The 27,698-nt window shown below is 34.5% G+C and overlaps 3 protein-coding genes across 4 annotated transcripts; 1 reads left to right on the top strand and 2 right to left on the bottom strand.

Annotated features, from left to right (window-relative positions):
- Nucleotides 1-3,308: 3,308 nt before the first annotated feature.
- LOC101219239 (mediator of RNA polymerase II transcription subunit 14) lies at nt 3,309-14,693 on the top strand. The gene is made up of 8 exons (XM_011650455.2): nt 3,309-3,705; nt 5,935-6,999; nt 7,658-7,755; nt 8,815-8,989; nt 9,123-10,140; nt 10,269-11,272; nt 11,902-12,986; nt 13,313-14,693. Exons 1-8 carry the CDS (start codon nt 3,493-3,495, stop codon nt 14,115-14,117), a joined length of 5,463 nt encoding a protein of 1,820 aa, XP_011648757.2. The 5' UTR covers nt 3,309-3,492; the 3' UTR covers nt 14,118-14,693.
- Nucleotides 14,694-14,949: 256 nt separating this feature from the next.
- LOC101218996 (pentatricopeptide repeat-containing protein At3g04750, mitochondrial) lies at nt 14,950-17,728 on the bottom strand. Of its 2 annotated transcripts, XM_031880917.1 has the most exons (2): nt 17,235-17,728; nt 14,950-17,117 (listed from the first exon to the last, which is right to left on the bottom strand). In XM_031880917.1, the coding sequence occupies exons 1-2, from the start codon at nt 17,431-17,433 to the stop codon at nt 15,478-15,480; spliced, it is 1,839 nt and encodes a 612-aa protein (XP_031736777.1). In that variant the 5' UTR covers nt 17,434-17,728; the 3' UTR covers nt 14,950-15,477. The 2 variants fall into 2 exon arrangements, with proteins under 2 accessions (XP_031736777.1, XP_004139380.1); XM_004139332.3 differs by having other exon boundaries at nt 14,950-17,728.
- Nucleotides 17,729-18,062: 334 nt separating this feature from the next.
- LOC101222793 (light-inducible protein CPRF2) lies at nt 18,063-22,637 on the bottom strand. The gene is made up of 6 exons (XM_004139185.3): nt 22,174-22,637; nt 20,168-20,255; nt 19,756-19,978; nt 19,239-19,314; nt 19,010-19,135; nt 18,063-18,811 (listed from the first exon to the last, which is right to left on the bottom strand). The coding sequence occupies exons 1-6, from the start codon at nt 22,576-22,578 to the stop codon at nt 18,425-18,427; spliced, it is 1,305 nt and encodes a 434-aa protein (XP_004139233.1). The 5' UTR covers nt 22,579-22,637; the 3' UTR covers nt 18,063-18,424.
- Nucleotides 22,638-27,698: the final 5,061 nt, after the last annotated feature.

Consider the following 27,698-nt stretch of genomic DNA (forward strand, 5'->3'; position numbering starts at 1 on the left):
GAAAAAAGGGATTAGAGAGCACCCCAAATTGCTCTCTTTTTTATAAGATCGTCGGAAAAGTCGTGAAAGTTAATCACAACCGCCATGGATTTGCCGGCGGAGTGCAACCGCAACCGCCGGCCGACTTGCCGATGATCTGACTGAATTCGATCTCGTGTAAATGTTTATGAAAAATCAGATCTTGATTTGCTTAGAGAGAGAGAAGGAGAAAGAGGGGTTGATGATGAAGAGTTAATTAAGACCCCAAAACAAATAAGTGAATTGAGTTTTTTTAATCTTTTTTTTGGTGATTATATTCATATTTATTTCTTGTGGGGGGATAATGTAATTGAATTCAAGATAGGTTGGAAATTATGTTAATTACCCCCAAAGAGTTTGTATATGTAATTGAATGTGATATATAATCATCAATTCCAATAGAAATGATCTTTCTTTCTTTTTTAATTCATGATATATATCTATTCTTATTGAGTTTAAATGTTGAAGCATATTATATTTAACATTTGTTTTATTTTCAACAAATAATTGACATATGAACTTTGGATATATAACAAGAGATTTTTTTTTTCTTTTGTAGAATTGAAGGGAAAGATTTGAACTGCATAATTTTCAACATTAATTATCTTTCTTAAAAAAGAAAAAAAAACATTTTATAAAACAAATCTTTTTTAAAAAAATAAAATCAATTATTTGTTTGGTTTATTTAAGGGAAAATAAAAACTACAAAGTATGTTAATGGTAGGCCTAAGATTAACTGAATTTCATATGCTACTGATCTATACCACTTTTTTCATACAGCTGATAGTATTTCTCTTTAAATTAAAAGTATATCTTAAAAGTCATTTTTTTTTTTAATTTGGAAGAAAAAATTACTTTTGATTGTTTCTTATTTTTAATAATATATAGAGCATTAGAAGTTTTCTTTCTTTCTTCATTTTAATTTAATACTAGTATTATTTTCAAAAAGAAAAAAAAATGTTTCCAACCTGTTGGGTGTGCACCTCAAACACTCTTAATAAGATTGAACTTGATTTTTATATTTTGTTATTGAGATTTGAAGGTGGTTGAATGAGAAATTTTGGACCAATTATCATACATCATCGCGTTATTTCATTGATTAACCATAGATTTACAAATTATCACATTTGAAAGTTTAAAAAAAGTGTCCCAAATTGAAGTTGACTACGATCAAAACTAGCAAAATCCTATCATACAAGCTTAATTTGGCCCAAAAACTAAGACCAAAATCCAATTAAGTTGAACCCAAAGATAAGGTTTACGGATCAATCGAGTTGAATCCACAAAGTATGTGCGATAACTCAATAAAGTGAAAAATTGGTAAAAGTAACACATTTTTTGTTTTTTGTTTTCAAAAGTAGCACCATTTTTTTTAAATTGGTGAAACTGTTTTTCTCCGTCAATCTCCACCAAAATTTTCCTAAAATATTAAAATTTGATTTTATTGGTCTATCTCGACAGACAACAAATTTTTAAAATTTTTCCAAAAAATTATTCAACATTTCTCAGATCTTAATTAATTTTTGCTACTTTTTTCAATTTCTGCAACTATTTTTTTGTGTAAATTACCATTTTCCTTTTTCTAATTCTTCTCTTCTTCAACCTAAAACCTTCTTTCACATTAATCAACCAGCAAACGCGGTCACTCCCTTTATTTCTTGCTTGTGTTCCAACCAATTCTTCCACCTCTCATCAATGGTATTGTTTCTTCTACTTCTTCTTTTTCTCTTTCCTAAATTCTCCCCGTTTCAATTTGAAATTATGATAAGATAGTTGAATTGATTGCGCTTCAAAACTATATTTTTCTTATGGGTTTCATTCTTTATTGCAAATTCGATTGTAAGAAATAAAGGAAAAGAATTAGGAAGCCAAAGAATGGTAAATTACAAGAAATAGTTGGAGAAATTGGCAAAAAGTAGCCAAAAGATAGGATTTGGTGGAAGATTTTGGAGGGTTTGAATAATTTTTTTGAAAATGATAAAAAAGATTAAATCATATTTTAGAAAAATTTGAAAAATGGTAGAATTCGGTCTAATTCTCTACAAGATACACCATAAAACCCAAAACAATTGATAAGTTGGAAAGTTTTAATATTTTAGGGAAATCTCAGTGGTCGATCTCGCTCGAGATTGACAAAAAAAAAAATAGTTTTACTAGTTGTAAAAAAATGTGACTACTTCTCAAAACTAACACACTACTTTTCCCAAATTTTCAATTTTCTTTGATGCTTTAAATTTTTTTAATTATATATAGAAAATTCTTCCAACAAATAACTTCCTAACTCTTTAAATTGAGCCTTCTTGAAAATACAAATACTTCAAAGATATAAACGTTTTTTCAATACTTCAACTAAAACATTAGTGTCTTCACTTCTTCGTATAAAACCAACATTAACAAAAGGAACCAAGAATAGCGTGACTCACTTAACATAACCTCGAGATTCGGGATTCAATGTGATACTTGGTAAGAAACAAAAAAAAAAAAAAAAAAAAAAAAAGAGAAGAAAAACAATGTTGATATTAGGTTAAGAAGAGTAGAAGAGAAAAATCAAAACGAACCTAATTCAACTGACATAAAACATATATTAATAACTTTAACATTCAAGATTCAATACCTCGTTGGTGAATTTTTGACGTATAAGAGTAAAGCTAAAAATCAAGATAATATTTAATCTACTTTTTTTAGATTAGAAAAATTAATATCCTGATCCTAGGAGAGTTAAATCTTATATCATCTTACTATAATTAATATATACCCTTTATGGCTCCACACGATCGGGTATTTAAGAATTTCTAGCTTCTTTTTTATTATAGAATTTTTCTTTGGATATCAGAGTCATTTTATTTGTTTTGCAGACTATTTCACCAAAATTATAAATTTATGATTGACGTTACGTAAAAAAAGTCAAATACGTTTTTTCTTATCAAAATTTGACATCAACGCCATATATGAGGAAGAAAATGAAAAGGAAAAAAAATTGATCTTAGATCAAAAGGAGTAGAGGAGCAAAACCAAAACAAACACGATTTATTTAACGTAAAACTTACACCGTTAACTTCAAGATCGGAGATTGGGTAACTCACGGTGTATATTGTATATAAAAAGTAGTAGAAAAACAAAAGAAAAAAGAAGAAGAAGAAGAAAAGAAATAAAAGCTATAGTATAAAAAATTTGGTGAAAAATGAAAAAGAAAAGAAAGAAGAAGAAAACATTAACGAACAAAAGGTTGAGGAAGAAAGGAGGCGCCCTCCAAATTCTTAAATAAAATAAAAAATGAATTTATATAGAAAACTAATCTGAAACTAAAAACCTCTTTTCTTTCTCTCTCATTTTTTTTTTTTTGCTGATAAACTGTGTATTCTCCCCAACTCTTCGTCTTCCTCAATTCCCCTTTCTCCCAAACCCTAGCTTTCCATGATTTCCACATTATAGATCTCCCACTTCCTCCTTGGGTTATCCAATTTCCCCTAATCAATGGCCGCCGACCTTGGCCAACAAACGGTCGAGTTCTCTGCCCTGGTTTCCCGTGCTGCTGACGATTCTTTCCTCTCCCTCAAAGAACTTGTGGACAAGTCTAAATCCTCCGACCAATCCGATTCCGAGAAGAAGGTTAATATTCTCAAGTATGTCTTCAAGACCCAGCAGAGGATACTCCGTCTTTATGCCCTTGCCAAATGGTGTCAACAGGTACGTTCCTTCCTTCCTTCCTTCTATTTCTCTTTTACTTCCAATTTTTTTTTTTTTTTAAATTAATGTCTTACTTCTCAACTCTCTATCCTCCTGAGTTACTTCGAAAATTCAGTCTACCCTGATTTTGGATGATTGAGAATTTCTGTGCTGTAGACGTGTAACAACGCCAGGTGAGGTCGTTGGGAATTAGGAATACCCCATTTAGGAGGTTATTTTTTTGTTCTTGAAATTGACTTTAAAATGCTTACGATCATGTTGATTATAGTCGAGGGAAGGAAGACAGGGTTAGGTATAACTGAATGAGTGGAAGATATGGGTTGGAATTTTCTGAGATTCGCAATTTTCTCTATCTTTTTTGGTTCGAGCCAAGGAGAAGGCTTTTCTGTGTGGCGTGCGAACCATGTTTCTCTGTTATGGTTTATCTTCGCTCCCCAAGCAGACTGATTGATAGAGGGGTGGAAAATGGATATATTGAAGGTCGTTAGTGAGTGAGGAGTATTCACTTCACCTTACTACCATTTTTGGATGACATCATGGGTAACTAGGAGTTTTTTATGACTCTTGAGGAATTATCTTGTTCGGGTGTAGCTTGTAGGATCGAGCCAACAATTTCAAGATTCAAGATGAGTTGGCTTTGGCTAGTTTAATAGTTGAGTTTGTTGACATTGTTTATTTAAGTTGATTAGGATCCATTCCATTCACCAAGGATCATAGGAAAATTGGCTTTCTATAAGCAGCTAAGAGCTTACAAGAAAGCCCCGAAAATAAAAGGACTATAATTACAAAATTCTCTGTACAGGAGGTTCCATCTAAAAGCTGGAGATTTAGTGAGATTCAAAGTCACTGAAGCTCCTATTCTTTACTTCAAATATTTTTTGTATTCTTCTCTACACAAATTTCCCAAGGAATGGCTTTTACATCACTATTTTCCATAGAACTTTCGGTATCTTTAAAAAATACCACTATAAAAATTGAATCTTGCATCGAATTATATCCAAAAGAAAAAAAGAACAAAATCCTCTAGACATTTTTTGCTCACGAAGAACTAGCTTCAAGATAAAAGGACAAGCAGGAAATTTCATTTGGATTTTGTTCATACCGTTGACTTCCCCAGTGCCATTGTTCATAGAAAAATCTTTTTTTGGAATTTTGGTTTTAAATAGAAAAAAACCTACCAGCTACAAGAGAACTCCCTTGAGCCTACTTCCAAATAATGCAACGTGGATGTTGAAATGGCCTCATCTTGGAAATCAAATTGGAAAGAAATGCCCATTCTCCATGAATTTTCTTCTAAAGTTTAGTCTCCATTTCCACCAGCCATCCATTTCTTGGAGAAAAGGAGGGATGCTGAGTCCAAAAATTATCAAATTTAATTTGGACCCCTCTTGTTCCAGAAGAGAGTCGACTGTTGACTTTCTAAGTTCAATGTTGATTTTAAATGTATAAGATAACTAGTCTTTTGATGTTCTCTGTAACTGTTGTGCCACATCAACGGGATCCCTTGGTGCAAATGACATGAAGATTGACCTTATTTGTCTTGTTTTATTTCATGTAACCTTTCCTCCTCTCTCTCTCTCTCTATATTGTCTTTGACATGGGAGAAACGTGAGGATCTTGGATAGTGGAAGTATTTTTTTCTGCTCAGTCTAACCCTTTCCCAAGGGCTAGTGTGTCCAGTTTTTAAGGGTTGCCTGGTTTTTATTTTATTTTATTTTGTTGATATTGCATATTAGGAATGTGTACTTGTTAGCTTCAGATATTTGTCCCTGTGTTTTGTGTGGTTATGCTTTTATTTCTTCCTTCTTCCTAATAAGAAGGTTCCTACAAAAATATAAAGAAAGTATCAATTTACACTTAGTTGTGGTATGAATCATTTTGTTCTCTGAAGAATAGAATGTAGAATGTAGACATGACATGAGTTAATTCTGTTGACCTTTTACATTTTGATATTTCTTTTTTTCACCTTGATCAATTGTATGTTAAATGTCAAAGTTGATAATATCCATAATAAATGCATTTCTCTTCATTATTAAATTATATTTTTGTAATTATTCCCTAGACAATATCTTTAACTAGATGGAAACCTTTTATTTAGTGGGGTTTTATGTAGGCTTGCATCACTATATGCCCTTGTATTCTTTCATTTTTTCACAAGGAAAGTAGTTGTTTTCATTTAAAAAAAAACCATATTTTCTCTTGTTTTACACTCTACTCCTTGCCTTGCAGGTTCCGTTGATTCAATACTGTCAGCAACTTGCATCAACTTTGTCGAGTCATGATGCATGTTTTACACAAGCTGCAGATTCTTTATTCTTCATGCATGAGGGGCTACAGCAAGCTCGTGCACCTATTTATGATGTTCCATCTGCTACTGAAATTCTCCTTACAGGCACCTATGAGCGCCTACCTAAATGTGTAGAAGATATCAGTATTCAGGGAACACTGACTGACGACCAACAAAAGAGTGCATTAAAAAAGTTGGAGATTTTAGTTCGCTCTAAGTTACTGGAAGTTTCACTTCCAAAAGAAATTTCTGAAGTAAAAGTCACTGATGGTACAGCACTGCTGCGTGTAGATGGGGAATTTAAGGTTTTAGTTACTCTTGGCTATAGAGGACACTTATCGTTGTGGAGAATACTGCATTTGGAGCTGCTAGTTGGAGAGAGAAGGGGACTTGTCAAACTGGAACAAGTGCACCGCCATGCTCTTGGAGATGATTTGGAACGCCGAATGGCTGCAGCTGAAAATCCATTCACTACATTATATTCAATTTTGCATGAACTTTGTATCTCACTCGTTATGGACACTGTCTTAAAGCAAGTACATTCTCTTAGACAGGGAAGATGGAGAGATGCTATTCGGTTTGATGTCATATCTGATGGTATTACTGGTGGTTCCACACAATTGAACCATGATGGAGAAACAGACTTATCTGGTCTTCGAACCCCAGGGTTGAAAATTATGTATTGGTTGGATTTTGATAAAAACACTGGTAGTTCTGATCCAGGATCATGTCCTTTCATAAAAATTGAACCAGGACCAGATATGCAGATCAAGTGTGTCCACAGTACATTTGTCATAGATCCGTTAACCAACAAGGAAGCAGAATTTTTTCTTGATCAAAGTTGCATTGATGTTGAAAAGTTGCTGTTGAGAGCTATATGTTGTAACAAATATACTCGGCTTCTTGAAATTCAAAAAGAATTGAAGAAAAATGTTCAAATTTGTCGAACGGCAGATGATGTTGTTCTTGAGCACCAAGTTGATGAGCCTGATGTTGACCCTAAAAAGGTTGTGTGTTTATGATGATTTGTTTTCTTCATACTCCTATAAATTTTACTGTGGCTAGAGCAGGAAACGTTGAAAAATAAAGTTGTTGGTCTGTCTAGTTTAGTTTGTTACTCTCTTCTGCCACTGATTTATGCATGAAGGATGCTTTGTTTGAATACTAATCTCTTCCCACATCACAATCATTTGTACGGGATAGCATTTGATATCTTTCCGGCTTTAGGCTCAGGACTATTGATCATTCGGTCTAAAAATTCATTTGTTAAAGTGAAAATTTATAGGATTGAGGAAGAAATGGTGAGGGTTTGCATTTTGATGTGTATAGGAGTTTATGTTTGCAGTTCTTGTTTTCTACCATCGTCAGAAATTTTCATGGTTTTCTTTTTTCTTCCTGTCTTTTATTCAGGCATAGTCTTCAGAGGACATGATTTCTTGATTGTTAGCAAAAAAGATATTGCCATTTCATTGCCCCCCCCAAAAAAAAAAAAAAAATTATGTTTCGTTTATTTTATTATTTTATTTGCAAGTAGGGGAGTGAGTAGGGTTTTCATTCTTTCCTGCCGGTGGTGTTATTCATCTATTTTTGCCGGATAAGTAACATGTAAAGAGAATAAACTAGAGTTCCTCTTACTTTTGTTATAACGTCTATTGTTCTTTGCAGAAGGATAAAATTCATGATCCAATTGCATTTGAGGGAGAAGAAATACTGCGGGTGCGTGCTTATGGTTCATCATTTTTCACACTTGGAATAAATACAAGGTACCCTTCTCTTGAGATGATATTAGGAAAAAGAAAAAATAGTTGCTAGTATATTAAGTGTTGGATGGATTGTAATTATTTATGATTAAAATTTCACATCAGGCCCACTTCAAGCAAATTAGGTTTGGTAAAGCAGACTTAACAAATGATCAATTTGATCAGTAGATAAATATTAATTCTGAAATTTAAAATAATTCATACAATTTATCCTTCTACAAATAAGATGCAGAATGGTACAAAATGCTAGAATTTTACTTTTCCATCTATTAGAGTAATTTCCTTGTCTCCATGCTTCTCCTATATTTTTGACCAATTTTAAAGAGAATTTTATGAATTGAATTTCTTTGAATTTCTTTGAATTCTGTGTATGTTTTTAATGGAATTAATGCTACAGTTCTTAATTAAAAAAAATTAATGCTACATTCATCATACCTAGGTGCTAAATAAAGTTTTGCATGCATTGAGGATATATGTAGATTAACACAATGAAATGGGTAGAACTGACGGTAAATTGAAATTTGTTTGACCAATAATAGTAAAAGAAATAAAACAAAAAATTTAACCGGAGAAATTTTATGTAACCAGTAAATCTTTGTTTCCTTAAACACCCCATCCCCAAAAAAAGAAATAATAATAATAAAGAAAAAAGAAAAAGGTCATTCAATGTGAAGAAACCAGTTGTGTGTTGATGGTTATGATAGTGAGTGTAGTTAGTGGTGGATGAGTTTGTTTGTCGAATTTCTTTTCTTTGAATGTGGTCATAATTATATAATTCGTTTTAATAAAAAAATGAATTTATAAGTTGGTTGTTGAAATTGTTTGAGAATTTGATTAATTTAACATGAAAATGAATATTATCACAATATTTATGGGAATTAACCCTAAGTTTGCTAACTAATTTTTTAGAGGAATTTTCAATGTCAATTGAATATTGCGAAGTGGGATTTAACGCAAGTGATCGTCATAAAATCATAATAGTCCAAAAAATGTTTTAGTTGATTTAACGTATCATAGATTTCTTTCAGCTTTGATGTCTCTTACCCACTGTTTTGTTTGTAGGAATGGTCGTTTTCTTCTCCAGTCTTCACACAATAAACTTGTAACCTCATCACTGACAGAGTGTGAGGAAGCTTTAAATCAAGGAAGTATGAATGCAGCTGATGTTTTTATAAGATTGAGAAGCCGAAGTATTCTGCATTTGTTCGCATCTATAAGTAGGTTTCTGGGCCTCGAGGTATGGTTGTGTCTTATATTCTTTGTAAAAAACGAAGATGATGTGATTCATTCTGATTGCTATTATTTGTTTATTCTAATTGTTGTATCAAGCATGGGTCAGTAAATAAAATTTTAACATTAATTTTATGCAGGTATATGAAAATGGGTTTTCAGCTGTTCGATTGCCAAAGAACATTTCAAATGGTTCGTCCATGTTGCTGATGGGATTTCCAGATTGTGGGAATTTATACTTTTTGTTAATGCAGCTAGACAAGGATTTCAAACCTCAGTTTAAATTGCTGGAGACAAAACCAGATCCTTCTGGTAAAGCTCGTGGTCTTAGTGATCTAAACAATGTGATACGTGTGAAGAAAATTGACGTTGATCAGACACAAATACTTGAAGACGAGCTGAATTTAAGTCTGCTTGACTGGGGAAAGCTGTTCCCCTTACTACCAAATTCTGCCGGTAATCAGACTCCAGAAAATGGTCTTCTTCCCGATATTGGCATTGATGGTGCTCTGCAGATTGCTGGATATCCACCATCCAGTTTTTCATCTGTTGTTGACGAAGTGTTTGAGTTGGAGAAGGGGCCTCCCCCTGTACCTAGTTTTTCTGTTTCAAATCTGTCTCAATCTTTCAATTCAACTGCGTCTCATTATGGTTCTCTCTCTAATATTCATAATGTAAAGGGAGTTCCTTCTCCCAAATGGGAAGTGGGAATGCAGCCATCCCAGGGTAATAATGTTGCAAAACTTTCTAATATTCCTTCACACAGCAATGGTTCCTTGTATTCAGCTAGCAATTTAAAGGGTCCAGTGCCTTCCACATCCATGGGTTCTATTTCTTCTGGTCCTGGAAGGGGTGCTGCGACAAGACGACTTTCAAATTCAAAATCTGAACAGGATTTAACATCCCTTAGATACACAAATCCTGTTGAGGGTGGTTCTTATACTGCATTGGACGATGATCATATAAGTATGCCAAGTGATACTTCTAAGGATGGGGTGTATGCTAATAGGTCTTCTCGGCTATTGTCCCCAACGCCACATGGTGGCCCTCGAATTTCTGGAAGTATAAAACCTAATGGATCTAGAAGTTCACCAACTGCAGCTCCAACAGGGTCTTTAAGGCCCTCTGGATCTTGCTCGTCTGTTTCAACTCCCGTATGTAAGATACTTTCTCTGAGTTTCTATGTTAATGGTTGACTGCTTGTAATTTAACAATTGAAGCTCTGAACTTATAATAAAGAGAGTAGATGTTTTATTTTCACTAACTTGAGAGATGTACTTTTTCAGCCCAAAATCAAGATACTTGCTCTAGTCCTGTGTATGAAAGTGGTTTAAAAAGTGATTGTTCCCGGAAGCGTACTGCTTCAGATATGCTGAACTTAATTCCGTCACTTAAAGGTATTGATGCATATAATGGACTCTCTAAGAGAAGGAAGGTCTCAGAATCAGCTAGATTTAGTAAACCCTCATCACAGTTGCTTATTTCAAAAGAAATGGTCTCCAGAACTGAATACAGTTATGGTAACCTTATTGCTGAAGCTAACAAAGGCGCTGCACCTTCGAGTACATATGTCTCTGCTCTGCTTCATGTAATCAGGCACTGTTCACTGTGTATCAAACATGCCAGGCTTACCAGCCAGATGGATGCACTGGATATTCCTTTTGTTGAAGAAGTGGGTTTAAGAAATGCATCAACAAATATATGGTTCCGGCTTCCATTTGCCAGAGATGATTCATGGCAACACATATGCTTGAGACTTGGAAGGCCTGGGACCATGTGTTGGGATGTCAAGATACATGACCAGCACTTCAGAGATTTGTGGGAGCTTCAGAAGAAAAGCACTACAGCTCCATGGGGTCCTGACGTTCGAATAGCAAATACATCTGACAAAGATTCACATATTCGTTATGATCCAGAAGGTGTTGTTCTCAGTTATCAATCAGTAGAGGCAGATAGCATAGACAAGTTGGTGGCAGACATACGAAGGCTCTCCAATGCAAGAATGTTTGCCATTGGGATGCGTAAACTTCTTGGGGTTGGAACAGATGAGAAGCTAGAAGAAAGTAGTACGACCTCAGATAAGGCACCAGTTACAAAAGGGGCCTCTGACACAGTGGATAAGTTATCTGAACAGATGAGGAGGGCATTTAGAATTGAGGCAGTTGGGTTAATGAGCTTGTGGTTTAGTTTTGGTTCTGGTGTGCTGGCACGTTTTGTTGTAGAGTGGGAATCGGGTAAAGAGGGTTGCACAATGCATGTTTCACCCGATCAACTTTGGCCTCATACAAAGGTTTGGATTATGCCCCTTATTGTTATTTATTTCATCATATTGTAATTCTTTTTTGCCCATTCTCCTTTTTGGATTTATTTCATTGTTCATAAAACAACTGAAAAATATTCCTCAAACATTTGGTCATCTAAGAAGACATTAATATTTTTTCCTACCAATCTAGGTTTAGGTCTCCTTGATTGTTTCCGTTTTAATTAGTTTTTTGTTGCTGGCTGAGAACTACAATAAGAGTGTAAACTTTTATTACTTTTAGTTTATGATTTTCATAATTCTTGCTTGTAATAAAGATGTTTGCAATAAATGTCCTATTATCAAAGAATGAAGATAAACTTTTGGTCTTCTAATTAACTGTCAACCAATTTTCCTATTAATCTATGTTTAGATTCCTTTATTTTTTCCTTTTTATTTGCTTTCTTCTTTCTTCTTTCTTTATTTATTTTTTAAAGTATCATTTTTTGCCTAAAGGAGCAATATATATGTACACACATAATTTATTCTTTTGATTATCGATGATATGTGCCTTGCTTGTGTTTTCTTTGAGTTGTTAGGACATGAGTTCAAAATTTTGCCTAGATATATTTCGTTTCCACAAGTATGTTTTACATGCTTATATTTTCTGTTGTGTACAGTTCTTAGAAGATTTTATAAATGGAGCTGAAGTTGCATCACTTTTGGATTGCATTCGTCTTACTGCTGGACCACTACATGCTCTTGCAGCAGCAACCCGACCTGCTCGAGCTGGTCCTGTTTCGACACTTCCTGGCATAGTTGCAACACTTTCTTCCCTTCCAAAACATGGAGGATATACACCAACTCAGAGTGTTTTACCAAGCAGTTCAGCCACGAACACTGGCCAAGTTACCAATGGCCCAGTTGGGAATGCTGTTTCTACAAATGTTTCTGGCCCTCTTGCAAATCATAGCCTTCATGGGGCTGCAATGTTAGCTGCTACTGCTGGGCGCGGTGGGCCTGGCATTGCTCCTAGTTCATTGTTGCCAATAGATGTCTCTGTTGTCCTGCGTGGTCCATATTGGATAAGAATAATATACCGGAAACAATTTGCGGTCGATATGCGCTGCTTTGCAGGAGATCAGGTTTGGTTGCAACCAGCAACCCCTGCCAAGGTCAACCCTTCAATGGGAGGGTCATTACCATGCCCACAGTTTCGGCCATTTATTATGGAGCATGTTGCCCAAGAATTAAATGGCTTAGAGCCAAATTTTCCAGGTGTTCAACAAACCGTTGGATTGTCAGCCCCAAACAATCAGAATCCAAATTCGAGTTCACAGATTGCTGCTGCAAATGGAAATAGACTTAGTCTTCCAGGTTCTCCTGCAATGCCTAGGGCAGGAAATCAGGTAGCTAACATAAATCGTGTGGGAAATGCATTGTCTGGATCTTCAAACTTGGCTTCTGTGAGCTCAGGATTGCCATTACGGAGATCACCAGGAACAGGTGTCCCTGCACACGTCAGAGGTGAACTGAATACAGCTATTATTGGACTTGGGGATGATGGGGGGTATGGAGGAGGTTGGGTTCCGCTTGTCGCTCTTAAGAAAGTTTTGAGAGGTATTCTCAAGTACCTAGGAGTTCTTTGGCTGTTTGCGCAGCTTCCAGATCTTCTGAAAGAGATCTTAGGTTCAATTTTGAGGGACAATGAAGGAGCATTGCTGAATTTGGATCCTGAGCAGCCAGCCTTACGTTTCTTTGTGGGGTAAGTGTGTTTCAGTTTTTAATCCAATTTGCTTGGTTTAGCTTTGTTGTGAAGTTAGAAATCGTAGCATCATTTGTTTATTTTTATTATTTAACATTAGTACTAGTGATATATATCCGAAACAAGCTGTGGGTTATGCATGGAAATATCTTTTTGCACCTTTCCACGTTGACAGCGATGATGTCTGTTTTTTTGTTGTTTTCGTCATTCTGAGCACATGATTTTCTAGATGTTGGATTTAGCCAGCCACCACAAAAAGGAAAAATTCTTTCTGTTTAGTCTACATTTTGAGCCATTCATTTCATCCAATTACATATTTTTTGTAGGGGATATGTATTTGCTGTAAGCGTTCATAGAGTCCAACTGCTTCTCCAAGTGCTTAGTGTGAAGCGTTTCCATCATCAACAGCAACAGCAGCAGCAGCCGAACTCCGCTACTGCACAAGAGGAATTGACACAATCAGAGATTGGTGAAATATGTGATTATTTTAGCCGTCGTGTTGCATCAGAGCCATATGATGCCTCTCGTGTTGCATCTTTCATTACCCTCCTCACCTTGCCAATATCAGTTTTAAGGGAATTTTTGAAATTGATAGCATGGAAAAAGGGAGTGGCTCAGGCACAGGGTGGAGATATAGCTCCAGCCCAAAAACCCCGCATCGAATTGTGTCTCGAGAATCATTCTGGGTTGAGTACAGATGAAAACTCTGAAAGATCCACATCCAAAAGCAATATCCATTATGATAGGCAACACAACTCTGTTGATTTCGCTCTAACAGTTGTACTCGATCCTGCTCATATACCTCACATGAATGCAGCAGGCGGTGCTGCATGGTTGCCATACTGTGTCTCAGTTAAGTTGAGATATTCCTTTGGCGAAAGCCTTGTTGTATCTTTTCTTGGTATGGAAGGAAGCCATGGGGGCCGAGCATGTTGGTTACGCGTTGATGACTGGGAAAAATGTAAACAGAGGGTTGCTCGTACTGTTGAAGTGAGTGGAAGTTCAACCGGAGATGTAAGCCAAGGAAGGTTGAGAATTGTAGCAGATAATGTCCAGAGAACACTTCATATGTGCCTTCAAGGATTGAGAGAGGGCAGTGAAATAGCTACAATTACCAGTTCAACGTCGTGATGGGCAAATGTACTTGGCTTTCATATCTAACTTTCCTCAACATATGGGAATTGGTATGCACAATTTTGCAAATCGCTTGTGCCTTCTCCATTTACAAGTCCTAATACCTTCAATTGAAGAATCGTGCGTGCAAGGACAGGGAGAGCAAGTCTATCACAGGTTTGATGATAAAATTGTGGGATGAAGTTGGAGAATCTTGTAACATTAGACTTCATTGGAGTTCTGGCAACATATCTGGGGCAAGTTTTGGTCTAATTAGCTGATTTAGAATTTCAGATTGATAGGTGCTGCTAGTTTGAATTTGATCAAGTTAAAGTCATGATATTAGGGTTTATAATATGCTTTAATGTCAGCCTATTGTAACATTGGAAAATCATTTTTTGGCTCTGATTTTGTAAATATCACACTAATCAGGCAGCTACTTTGTAAATTTGTTCTGTTACACTTGTACCTGTACACCTCCATAGCCACTCTGCCTCAGCTGTTTTCAGTCCAACCCTAGAAGATAGGTTCCTCCATGTTACAGAAAGTACTTATTTTTTCAATCTAATATCAAAGTTGTCCAAGATTCCATTACCTCTTCCTCTTTTCCTTTAACAATTCTATCTTTTATTTTTGTCTTTCAAATAGCAGTTGTAGGGAATGGCAAGCTACCATTGAATTCATTTGTATTTGAGTTGAGTGACGTTTGGCTATGTGCTGAATTAATTGTTTTCTAACAATTAAAAATGATAGTTGATTGATACATGCTGATATTGGAGTAAAAACCATTTTTTGATAAAGCAAGCTCAGGAAAATCCTCTACGTTCGTAAATAAATCTCTAAGTTCACATCCGAGTCAAAGGAAGCAATGACATTTGATATCTCAGTTTCAATCAAACATGTATTCCAACAGTTAAAAATTTACACTCATATTTCGATTTTGATTCAACGAGTTAGATTCACACTTGGTCCAAGTGCAATGTGCCTTTTCACTAATATGGATGAAAACACATTTTATGCTTGAAACTTTAAAGATTGAGAAGGCTACCCTCATTTCTTGCAATAATCATCATCCTTGTAAGTTATATCCTTCCTTGTGGATTAACCATAAAAAATTGTGTAACGACACGTGATCTTTCTACGTGAGGTGCAAAAAACCCTTTAAAAAGTGTGGGCTTTGGAGCACTAACCATGAACTTTCTTTCAAAAATTGATTTAGAGGTTGGTTGTGGACGGAAAATGAAGATGAAGGCATGGGGTGCTGTAATAGTAAAGAGTCATAGTTCTTTTAGCAACCACAACTACTTCACTGCCTCAAGGAATGGATTCAAGCTGAGACCGATATTCAAAACAAGCTCTTGAAACCTTTTGACATACCTTAACTTGTAGCCAAGTGTGATTTTGATGGAACATCGGCTTCCAACCTCATTTCATTTGTTAGAAAGCTTAAAATAGAGCAAATGTCCATCCATCTTGGATGCTGTTTATTTGAAGCTGTGAAATCATGGACCATACCATCCACCGCCACACTACTACAGCCTGCAATCTTTTTCACTCCCCTGCTGTTCATCACTTCTCTGATACTGTCCGAATAGCTCCACCTCCCACATGTCGCATACACGTTAGATAACAAAATGTATCCACCCTCTTTTTCGGGCTCTAACTTGAGCAGCTCCATCAAAGCTCTCTCTGCTAGTTCCATATTTCTGTGCATCCTACATGCACTCAATACTGCACCCCAAATAGACCGACTGGGTTCCATAGGCATCTTTTCTATCACACCAATGGCATCCAACAACCTACCTGACCGACACAACAGATCGACCAAACATCCATAATGTTCGACTCCTGGTTCGATACTGTATCTTTTCTTCATGCTGCTAAATATTTTGAGTCCTTCATCAACTAAGCCACTGTGGCTACATGCTGCAAGAACTGAAACAAAAGTCACATCGTTAGGCTTTGTTTCAGCCTGCATAACGGAGAATAGTTCCAGAGCTTTGTTTCCAAATCCATGAAAGGCAAACCCAGTGATCATTGTTGTCCATGTTGTGACATCTTTTTCGGGAATCTGATTGAAAATAACGAAAGCTCTTTCGATGCTTCCGCACTTGCAGTACATGTCAATCAATGCCGAGCCTGAAAATGCCTCTATTTTTGTCAGCATTTTCACTGCCAATCCATGGATCCATCTCCCCTGATCTAAAGCTCCCATTTCTGCTACTGCAGATATCAAGTTAACGATTGTTACCTTGTCGGGTTTAACATTCTCGGCAAACATACGAGTAAACAAACATTTGACCGTCACATAATCACCATTCTGTGCATAGCCAGAAATCAAAGAGTTCCAGGAGACAATATCTCTTGTAGGAATCTGATTAAAAAGGTCACAAGCAAGTTCCAATTCACCTACCTTGGCATATCCTGCAATTATTGTATTCCAAGACACCGTGTCCTTCTCCATTGGCCCATCGAAAACTTTTCGAGCAAGCTTCAATTCATTGCACTTCACATACATATCCAAAAGAGCATTATACAATATCAAATTCGAAGAACCAATGGACTTCTCAATCTGTGCATGAACAGATTTTCCCAACTTTGTCTCACCCAACTGCCCACACAACAAGAGGAGGCCTAACATGGTGAAATCATCAGGCTCAAGACCATGAGACCTCATATCATGGAATAACTCCAAAATTCCCAAAATGTTTCCCACTTTAGCAAATCCAAGAATCATAGTATTGTAAGAAACAACATTGCGGTCCGACATTTCGTCGAACAACTGGCGAGCACATTCAAAACATCCATTGTCTACATACCTCTTGATCAGTGAGTTTCGCAAGTATTCTTCCTTTGATAACAAACCAAAAACCAAGGCATGACAATGAATCTGTTTCACTTCAGCAACAAATTTTGTAGTCTGAAGAAGGTAAAGAAATGTTTGCCTATCTGGGTAGGTACCATTTTGGAGCATAGAACGATAGATGGTAAAGGCCTTCTCATTTGAAAATGGAAACCCTAAGATCATTGTATTGAATATATAAAGATTAGGATAAGGAGTAAAGTGATTAAACAACAGAATAGCCAATTCCAGATTCTCAGGATGTGAAACAGCAGAGAAAAAGAGAAGCCTACTCATAGGAAATGTTTGACCCACTAAATTGTTTCTCATCATATGCCCTAAAATCTGCTTGAATTGAGTTCTTGAATTGCATTTTTCAAGCAATATAAGAGATGGGTGATTGAGTTTAAGGTCAACAGTTGGATCCCAGTTAATCCTTTTAGCTGTTGAAGTTGAACTAAGAAGGCGAACGCCTCGCCCACAGCGATACATAAGTCAAAATTCAAAAGGGCACTCAAATTATTTCTCTAAATCATTAAAATGAAACGAAAGATCAATTGAAGAAGAAAAAATTACCCGCCATCGATTTCCAAAAACGAAAGATAAATTTCTGTTCTATGCATTAGCATTTATGATTCTGGATTTGAGCTCCATTGGAAAAGCCATTGGAGGGTATACTTCTCAAAACAGGACACTTTTGTTCTACAACACATGTTCAACAATGGTTATGCAAACTTTGAAGGATAGAAACAAAATTTTGGAGGGAAGAAGTAAAGATAAAATTTGTGCATTACTTTCTAAAGAGTTCTAATATTCTTACATGTTAGTGGGTCTTAACATTCACTATTCATAACTAATATTGTTTGGTAGTCCTTCATTTTATAATCTCATGTTTCTAATTCTTTTAATAGTATACTTATTTTGAAAATGCCATTCGAATGAATAATGTTAGATAGATTTATCAGTGAATTTTAGCATCAATCTATGTCAATCAATTGAGGGATATTGTTCAAACCAAATTTAAGTGTCCACACTCATTCCCATTTGGATTTGGCTTATTAACAATCTACTTCAAACAGTTTGCTTTGCCAAGTGCCACATTCCAATTGATCATAAGAATGTTACGTACTAAGCTTGTCAATAAGCTTTTTAAAGTTGGAATCAATAAACACAAGTTCCAGTATTGTCTCTTGTTAACAAAAGAAAGGCATTTAAAAAATATACAAAGAACATCATTAGATGATAATTACCTTGTTTCATTTAGAATTATTACATTATAAATGGGGGAGAAGGCCACAAAATTAACAGTATCAACGATCAATCTCAATGTTGTGTTAGCATAAGAGGTAAGATTTCTTTCTTTCTTTCTTTCTTTCTTTAATCCAATCTCCACAACTAAATCTCGTTTTCAGCTCATGAGGTCAAAAATTAAACCATTCGTAAATACAAGGGCCATCTCCAAATCTTGCCGGTTGTGTTTCTACTACTGCTCTGCATTTGTTTTCGCTCCACAGATCCGTTTTTGCAAATGCTCCAAGCTAGCCACTCTCTGCAGAGACTCTGATCTTCCGGTCTTGTTCCCCGACATGGTTGGCGGTACATGAGATGGAGAATTCTGGTGCCCGTTGCTCACCTGTGAAATGTTAGGCAATCTGTTGTTGACTACTATGTCATGTGGCCCAACAGGGTTGTTAGGTGTTGATTGATACAGATGACGACATGGATCATCATGCAAAGGAACAGCAGCATCTGTTGATGTGTCGGACTGACTACCATCGAGTGAAGAGATGCCAATGGAGGAGATCTCAGACATGGCATGGAACATTGGGTTACCGGTAACTCGCTTGACAGTTTCTTCAGCCATCTTTACCTGCCAAGATGGAAATAACATTAATTGAATTTTGTGCTCAAGCAAGATTAAATATTTGATGTAGTAACTTTATATAGAGAGCGTTTCTCCTTTCCGGAATCAGAGGAACAGTATATTGCGTTTATTAACAAAGCTTGTGAGCGAAAAGAAACTTCTGATCCATTAGGAAAACTGAGAACCAACAAATTGTTGTTGTACCTTTGCTCTTAATGTCTCAATGTTAGCTTTTAGAACTCGGTTATCAACATTGGCTTCATTGTACTTTTGGCTTATATCGGCAAGGCGCTTCAACAAGGTAGAATTTTCCAGTCTTAATTGGGCAACCTTAGTTTATGAAAAGAAAAGGAGCCAGTGTATCAGTTCAGCAGATTATAAAAGAGGTATGAAGGCATTAGACAAAGAGTTGTTGGCACGAGTAAATAAACACCTGCGTCTCGAGCTCAGTTAAATGTGCTTGCTTTCTTCTCCTTGATCGTCGAGCTGATTCTCTGTTTGATAGCATTCTGAAAACAATGTGAAGAACAATGAGAAACACTTGACAAGATCAAATTTTTTTAGCGTTGTTAAGATAAGTAAAGAGAACTCCGTGACTAATTTGCACTATGATCTAATCTCAATTGCAATTACCATGCAATTAAAACGACCACTTCATTGCAAAGATCACTCCTTTGAAGCCCATAACATGTAGAAATGACTTATAACCAAGGATAATTTTGAAGTATGCAAAAGCCAGAATAGCTTTTCGTTCCGCTGAATGAGAAATTTCCAAATCCAAAAGAACACATTATCTCGGACAGTGGAAAAATCAGATATGAATTTATTGTAGTTATGCAAAGCTAACTCCACCGTAAAAATTGTCAATAAAAACAAAGGTAAGGACAGACTCAAGAACTCCAATGCAATCCCTAAATTAGTACTTAGCAGATACTGATAGTTTACCTTACCTCCTTACACGTTTCACATCGGCTGGGTCCTTGCTTTCATTTATTTCAGTTTCCCCCTCAATCTCCTCATCATCCGACAGATCTCTTGATGATCCACTAGTAACAGGCCGAGCTCGAACCTCAGATATTTTTGGCACCACGGATGAGGAAGTAACTCCAGCGGCTCCATTTATATCCTTATCCGGTGACCTTGATGAATTATTCCCAGCTCCTACATTAGAAGCTATGGAAAAGAAGGGTACAGATAAAAATTAAAATCTAGAATTTAGTAGCTTGTTGAACTAATCATCCGCATGATGAGAGAGTAATAAGATATTGACAATACATATAAACTACATAAATAAAGGAAAAATATCAAATTACATCCCTCTTATTTGAGACAAAAGGAAATTATACAAATCGTAATCCTAACCTTTAGGAGCTTGAATTCCCGACGTATTAGATGCTTGTGATCCACAGTCAGCAGAGGTGGACGAAGCAGGAGTCATTCTGAAGGATCCCTGCTTATACAGAACACATCATGTCACCAACCTTACCTTGAAAGAGGCCAAGGTACTCTCCAGATCAATAATATGAAAGTAAGGCTTTTACTTTATCCTACATCTAGCTAGGATTTGACGATTGTAAATCACATAAAGAAGACAGAAAATAAATAAGTAAAAGAAAAAAATGAGTGTTCTAGTTTCCGGAAGTTTATATTACTTCTTCAGACAGGCTACTTCCCAGCTAGCCAATGGCTAATAATGCTTGTTTTTCTTCTTCCTTTCTTTTCCTTCGGTGATAGAAGAAACAAATAGTTTAAACTATCAAAAGGAATGTCTTGCCCCTTTGTCATTGTTTTGATTTAGCTATCACACTCTTCTAATGAAATTTGTTTCGTCTCTTAAAAAAGGGTATGAAATTAATAACAACAGTGACCAGGGGTTAGGCTACAAGAGTACAGATAGCTATAAGAGGACATTGAAATGATGTAGCTTGAGAAGACATTGGAATTGCCCATCCAAAGAAAGCATTGTTAATAAATCATAAGTCTCTAGTTGCACTAAGTAGTAACTTGGAGATTTAGAAGTCTCGAAGATCGTGGATACAATCTACGGCAGCACCTACCAAAATAAAAACTATTAAACATCCTAAAAGGACCTTCTAAGATCCTGCAGGTTTTCATTTGAATTAGTCAAGGCAGACATAAACGTCCACCGTTATCAAATATCTCGAAACTCTTCCTCGTCTCCCCTAACATCATTAAAAATTATTCCTTTCCTAGTTTACCAAACTAGTAAAGAACACAGCAGCTGCACTCCCTTTCATATTGTTTTCAGCTTGTCATACACCTCTATTGCCAAGTTGAATACAGTAAAGTCGTAAAATCCATGTTAAACTAATATGAGATAAAAAATTTAGATATCATGAATGCAACAAAAGGCATGAGAAACATTTTTCCTTAAAACTCAAAAGACACAAGTGTAAAACCTATAGAACAGATCCGGTTCAAAGTAAAGTTGTAGCATTTTTTAGTCTATTGTCAACGAATTGATTCTGGAAATCGTGATTGGCCTTCTCCACACCAAAAGCATAGAAGTTGAGTGTCGTAGTCCGTGATTCATCTAAAAGATTACTTCAAAGAAAAGCCTCCCGTTAGTACCCTAGAGTCTCGAGCTAAAAGAGTTAAACCCTCTCTACCTTCTAGGAAATCTCTACATACAGATGAACGGAAGATTTTCCACCAATAAATTATCAACAACAAATTCACGGACAGCTAAACTTGATAGCTTCCAGAATATGCTTTTTCTTTTTCCTAAAGACTCTGCAGACAAGCAATCATTCTAGTCACTAGCTACAGGGTTCTTTCCAATCCGACCAGAGCCAGCCGAGAGTATTTAAATCTAAACAGTTAATCTGCTCCAATGGAAACAATTTCTCATATAATAATTGGTCCTAGGGGAAGGGGGAAACATAGCCACAAACATTAATCAAAATAATATCTTGCTTTAATAAATGACGAAGTTGAAATTCACAAAAGAAACGTAAGAAAAGGCTTGATCATACTAATTATTTCTAAAACACCCACATGATATTCAATGAAAAACCCAACTTCTAATCTTAACCCAGCAATCCATCACGCTAGAGCTAACTCCCTTCCTCTACAAAAACAAAAAATGTGAATAGAACCGATTGAGAAATTTAAAAAAAAATGAAATTAGTAAAGTTGAGCTTCGACCAACCAGTCCCCTAGTGAATCAGTACATAAGTGAACGGATAAAACAACCAAAAAAACTTCCAAAACGTAAAAAACCATTGTTCATATTTCCAATATATTGTTCACTCTCTAAAAATTGCCTCACAAAAAAAAGCACAGAAAAGAAATCAACAATCCCCATCAATAAAAGGGAAAAGAAAAAACAGAAGAGAAAAGTTTACCCTCTTCATAGCAACAGCAGCACAAGCCAAATGAAGCTTGCTCTTAAGGAAAGCCTGATATTCCTCCGAATCGATCGGAATATTCGGCGGCACAGCATTGGAAGAAATGCTGGTGTTATTACAATTACTAAGAGAATCATGGTTAGTATTAAGTTTCTGCAATTGATCAAAGGAAGAGTCCTTGATCTCGATGACTTCCCCTTCCCCATGGTCAGCAGCAGAAGAATGAGGAGAAGTTTCAGAGGCTTCTTGAAGGAAGCGTTGAAAGGCCCACTCCGATGCGCTACGGTTCATCTTGGAGGCTTGGTCAGACGGTGGCGGCGGCCGTGACGACGGAGTAGCGACGGCGAGTTCCGATGACCAGTATTGGTCAGAAATTTCACCCACTGAAAACATCCTATCCATTTTCTCTCTCTCTCTCTCTCTTTCTTTCTTCCAATTGTCTTTCTTTTTCTTGTCGACTCTTTCCAAAATCTGATGCTTAAACAACTCTTGGTTGGCCAGGGTTATTTTCGTCCTTTTTCTTATTAAATCCACGTGTTAAATTTATCTTCCTACCGAAAATAAATCCTTCAATTAGAAATTTTGTTGTAATTACACTCTCGAAATTAAGGAGTGGTTTGGGTCAAATATTATTTAGGACTTTAATAATCATCACTGCTATCGTAAATATTATTTCAAAATTCTCAATTTATTGCAATATTTACTATTCATGGTAGTTTTTACTTTTTGACATTTATCATTATTTTTATTTTTTATCAAACTAAAATATAGTATGCACATTAAACACATATTATTATAACTCTAAACTAAATTAATTTACACCCTAAACACAAATTGTTATAGCCTAAAACTATAATAACTCGCGACTTGCTTCAAACACTCTTAAAAGTTTAGAAACTCATTAGATAGAATATTAAACGATGACAACTTTATTAGTCATTTATTTTAAATTTTCTTAAAGCAAATACACACCAACATTGAAACTTCAAAATAAAAAACTTTTTATTTAAACTAGAATATATGTTTTACTTGCTACATCTTTTTATTAAATTATAAGTTTAGCTACCGAACTTTAAAAAGTTTGTTTTATAAGTTTTTAAAGTTTAAAAATGACTAATAAGTTATTAAATATTTAATTTTTTTCTATGAAGCTTCAACTTTTATGTTTAATAAATGATTGACATATTCAATATAGTAACACACAACTCTAAAAATTAAAAGTCTGTTTAAAAGTTGAAATTAGTCCTTGATATTTCATTCTATTGATGAAGGTGTAATATTGACTAATGATAAGTTAACAAGTAGTACAAATTTAAAAGAGAAATCAATTAGACCACGAAAGAAGAGAAGTGAAATCAAAGCTTTCAACTATATATCTATATATATAAACAATTACTAAGACGTGGTTTCGAACTAATTACTAACATTCCATTTTTTAAAAGATCAAATAAGATTTTTCTTCTACATTTATAGTTTTTTCTTACTGCGTTTTTCATTCACGGTAAGAAAATAAGAATCCTTGGATAATCAATATAAACACAATTTCCTAATTTGATAAAAAAAAATGAGATAAAAATTTTATATGATCCAAAGGTAATAAGATTTATGTTTTTTGACTCTATCACTATTCACTTGTGTAAAACAAATTTAGCACTTTTTTTAAGTTATAGATATTTAATCATTGAACTTAGAGATTTTTCTTGAAAAATTAACGGCTTAATTGAAATTTTCTTATAAAAACCATTCAATTGATGTTGGGTGTAGAATTCAATCTTTACAAGTTCCTCATGAGAGTGGGAAATCAAATGAGGTGGGGACAAAAGTGAAGAAGTCATTTTTCTATCTTTAACATAAACAACACGACACTTAACACCTTGATTGACATATAAACAATGATTGGATAACAAAATCTTCACGGAATACCCTTCGTTTATAATCATATCTAATACCATCTCTTGAACGGGAAAATTCATAATTTATTCACGTCATATAAACTCATTGATACTATACTTCTTTAATCTTATATATGGAATGATAGATTCAAATCCAAAGTTTCGTTAGTATATGTCCAAATCCAATTTAATATTAAAAAAACATAAACAAATAACCTAACTAAAGGAATGATAGGAGATAAAGAAAACCCAAACCATGCTAGTTTTTTTTTTTAGAACAAAAAGCCATCTTGGATAATGTAAATGCAAGGTGGACATAATAAAACTAGATTTTTCCACCTATATTTTGGAAAGGAAAAGAAAAACAAAGAAGTGAAAAAGACCAAAAAGGCATAGCCAAAAAGACAAAGGGGATAATATGATTTTGTGGTGCATATCAAAATTTTCAAACGCTTTTTGAAATGAAGGGAAAGAAAAGGGCAAGTGGGATCCAATGGTTGGCTTTCCAATGATACGGTACGGCACCCTCAAATGGATAACCACAACTTTCACGTCCATGTAAAACCATGGTCAAAATACATGAACCTTTTTATAAAATATTGTAAATATAGCAATTAGATTCAAAACATGTTAAAAAACCCATAAGTATAACAAATCAATCAAAGTTTATTAATGACAAAAGTTTATCACTGATACATCATATTGTAAATATAGGTATATCACTCCTGAACTATAAGCGTTTATCAGCAATGTATCATTGATTATTGGACAAATTTCAATTCAACGTTGAAACAAAATTGAATAATAAGTTTAAATTTGTCTTTTATTGAGTTTCATTGAAAAAAATTAATATCTCGAAGGTAAAATGTTGAATTAATATAAATCGAAGGACTAAATAATAAATATACTAAACATTATATATATATATATAGTAAAAACAAAGAATCTTTTAATGTCCCTAAAATAGGTTTTGGTCTCCCCACCCACCCTCCCACTTGTGCAATAAAAAGGAAAGCAAATATGGAGATCTTTCTAAAAGGCTTTTTATCACTATCAACTTGCTTTTTGCATGGAAGGGAGAATGATCCATTCTCTCTCTCTCTTTTCAAATTTTTGAGAATAAGTATTAATTATGGAATATTTTTACGATTGAGTTATCTTCGCATGATATATTAGTATTGTGTTGTCAAAAATCACATATTGAAAAAACCAAAAAGACTCATCCTTGTTATAAGATAAATAAACTACTCAATTTATTGTCAACTAAGTTTGAGATGAAACAATATACTATCGAATATCATATAAGAGTTCTTCAACTCCATCTTGAGAGGCCATATTGATTATCAAACAACTAGTATTCAATTTATTTTTTTGGTCATAGTCAAATAAGTAATCATATATTTGTAAAGCATAGTAGATTGGAAATGTTTTTTAAAATAAAAGAAGGAAGATATTATTAATATTTGAATGATTTATTTTAGGAATAACAAAAAAAATCATAAGGAAAAGAAAGAAAGAAAGAAAAAAAAAGGATAATATGAATTTGTGGTGTATATGAAAATTTCACAAAACACTTTTCGAATTGAAGATAGAGAGAGAGGCCAAGTGGGTTCCAATGAATGGCTTTCCAATGATACGTACGGTGACTCAAATTTTGGATAAACACAACTTTGAGGCCCATATAGAAACTGGCCCACCCTATGTGGCCCAATGTGGGCCCAATGCCTATTATTCTTTTTTGGCTTTTCATTCAATTTATATTTTCATCTTTTTTTTTTTTCCTTTAAAAGGTGTGTTCCCATTTTCATATCCACTATTTTAAAATTAAAAATACACACATACATACAAAATCATTAAAAGAACTCAAAGGGAGCTACAAACATCCTCATGAATAGTAGAGGGACAAAAAGTTAAGATAGGTAGAAGCCCAAGAGGCCTCCACAAAAGTTGGGCTAAATGTAAAAAATGAGACTTGTCTACGAATGAGCGACATTATCGAAAATACTTACATGCAGTTTAGAGTTACACCGTCTTTGTGTAACTGATTTGAATGTTTAACTACAAGTTGTCACGTAGAAACGTAAGATTGTATGCAAGTATTGCATGTTCTCGAACATTTGACAAATAAGACTTCTCATATAGTTTCAACTTTCTAAATGATAGCTAAGGTTGCTAAACTCCTACTCCATACAAAGGTTAAGATGGCCCATTTCAAGGCCAACCACAACATGGAAATATTTTTCTTACAAAGCCAAAATTTTACATAAAACACTTATCATTTTAGTTCTTGGGAAGTTGCAGTTAATTTATCACTATTTTCATGAAACACTATTGGATTTGAAGCTAAGTTAGTCAAAGGCTTGCTAAAATAGATTGAACAAAATTTAAGTTAACATATTAGAATGGGGAGACCGCCCTTCACTTAAGACATTATTTAGTATTTAAACTTATATTTAGTCATTGCTATTCTCTAGAAAGAATCGTCAACCTTTAATTAGAGTTAGAGGTGTACACAAGTTGGGTTGAGTTAAGGTTTTTTGAACCATCTGAAAAATTCATGGTGGAATTGTTGGTCACCCATGATTTAACCTTCAGTTGGGTTGTCGTGATTTTTTCTGTCTAATTTCAAGATAGTTATATTTATTTAAAATACAATATTATTTTTTCACATATAATTCAGGTTGGGTAGGATCAACTCGACAAAAAGTCTATGTACATCTATATACCTGACAACAAGAAGTCTTAAGTTTAAATCTTTTATCTTAATTTGTATCGAAAAACAAGTAGATAATAATAAAAAAAAAAGCTAAACAAAAGGTTTTTGAACAAACCATTTTGTCCACTTGTGAAAGTGGAATGAAAAAGGCCAATAATAATGTCAAGTCAACAATAAAAAGTAAAAATGAGGTTTTGTATATTATAACAAATCTTCGAGAGTTGGAGATCTCTTCTAGATTTCTACTCTCAATTTAAATAAAATATACTCATATTATTACAAAATAGGGTGAGTCATTAAATCTTCATATATTATTTTTATTAGATCAATATTGACCTAATTAAATATTTTATTCTTCCCAATATTTTATTTGCATGATTCTTAATATTTTTAATCTTTTAATTTTGTTTAGATAACCATTCACCAAAAACTTCTTGAAACTTTTGCCAAATATACAATAGGGTGACCATTCAAATGATCTAACTAAAAAATAAACTATTTAAGAAATAGCAAAAAGAAAATTTAAATGGATTAGAAAGATCGATAAATTTGACTATATTTTATAAACAGTTTCAATATTTTATTATAAAATCTTCACATTTTTTTCATGTATATAAGGGTATAAAAAATTATTTATATAACAAAACTGTTAAAAATATATTTTTAAATATAGCAAAATTTTACCGTCGGTCATAATATATTAGAAAGAAAAGCATTATTTTGCTATATTTAAAAACAGTCTTAATTTATTCTTAACAACAATAATTTATATTATAAAACACGGTGACTTTAAATTAAAGTCTTCGTTAAATTTTAGAAAGAAAATGAAAATATTAGTTTTTCTTTCCTTGACTAAAATGTTTATTTAATAAATACATGTTGTAGCTAGATTCGATACACGTGAAAAAATTATA

The sequence above is a fragment of the Cucumis sativus genome, chromosome 2, assembly GCF_000004075.3.
Source record: "Cucumis sativus cultivar 9930 chromosome 2, Cucumber_9930_V3, whole genome shotgun sequence".
NCBI classification, from domain to species: Eukaryota; Viridiplantae; Streptophyta; class Magnoliopsida; order Cucurbitales; family Cucurbitaceae; genus Cucumis; species Cucumis sativus.

Bases quoted from the DNA above. Each gene is read 5' to 3' on its own strand.
- LOC101219239 (XM_011650455.2), top strand. From the start codon at position 3,493: ATGGCCGCCGACCTTGGCCAACAAACGGTCGAGTTCTCTGCCCTGGTT. The intron at 7,000-7,657 runs GTTGTGTGTTTA...TGTTCTTTGCAG, and splicing joins CTGATGTTGACCCTAAAAAG to AAGGATAAAATTCATGATCC. The intron at 12,987-13,312 runs GTAAGTGTGTTT...TATTTTTTGTAG, and splicing joins GCCTTACGTTTCTTTGTGGG to GGGATATGTATTTGCTGTAA.
- LOC101218996 (XM_004139332.3), bottom strand. From the start codon at position 17,433: ATGTATCGCTGTGGGCGAGGCGTTCGCCTTCTTAGTTCAACTTCAACA.
- LOC101222793 (XM_004139185.3), bottom strand. From the start codon at position 22,578: ATGGATAGGATGTTTTCAGTGGGTGAAATTTCTGACCAATACTGGTCA. The intron at 19,315-19,755 runs GTAAGGTAAACT...CATTGTTTTCAG, and splicing joins GATGTGAAACGTGTAAGGAG to AATGCTATCAAACAGAGAAT. The intron at 19,136-19,238 runs GTGTTTATTTAC...TCATAAACTAAG, and splicing joins TAACTGAGCTCGAGACGCAG to GTTGCCCAATTAAGACTGGA.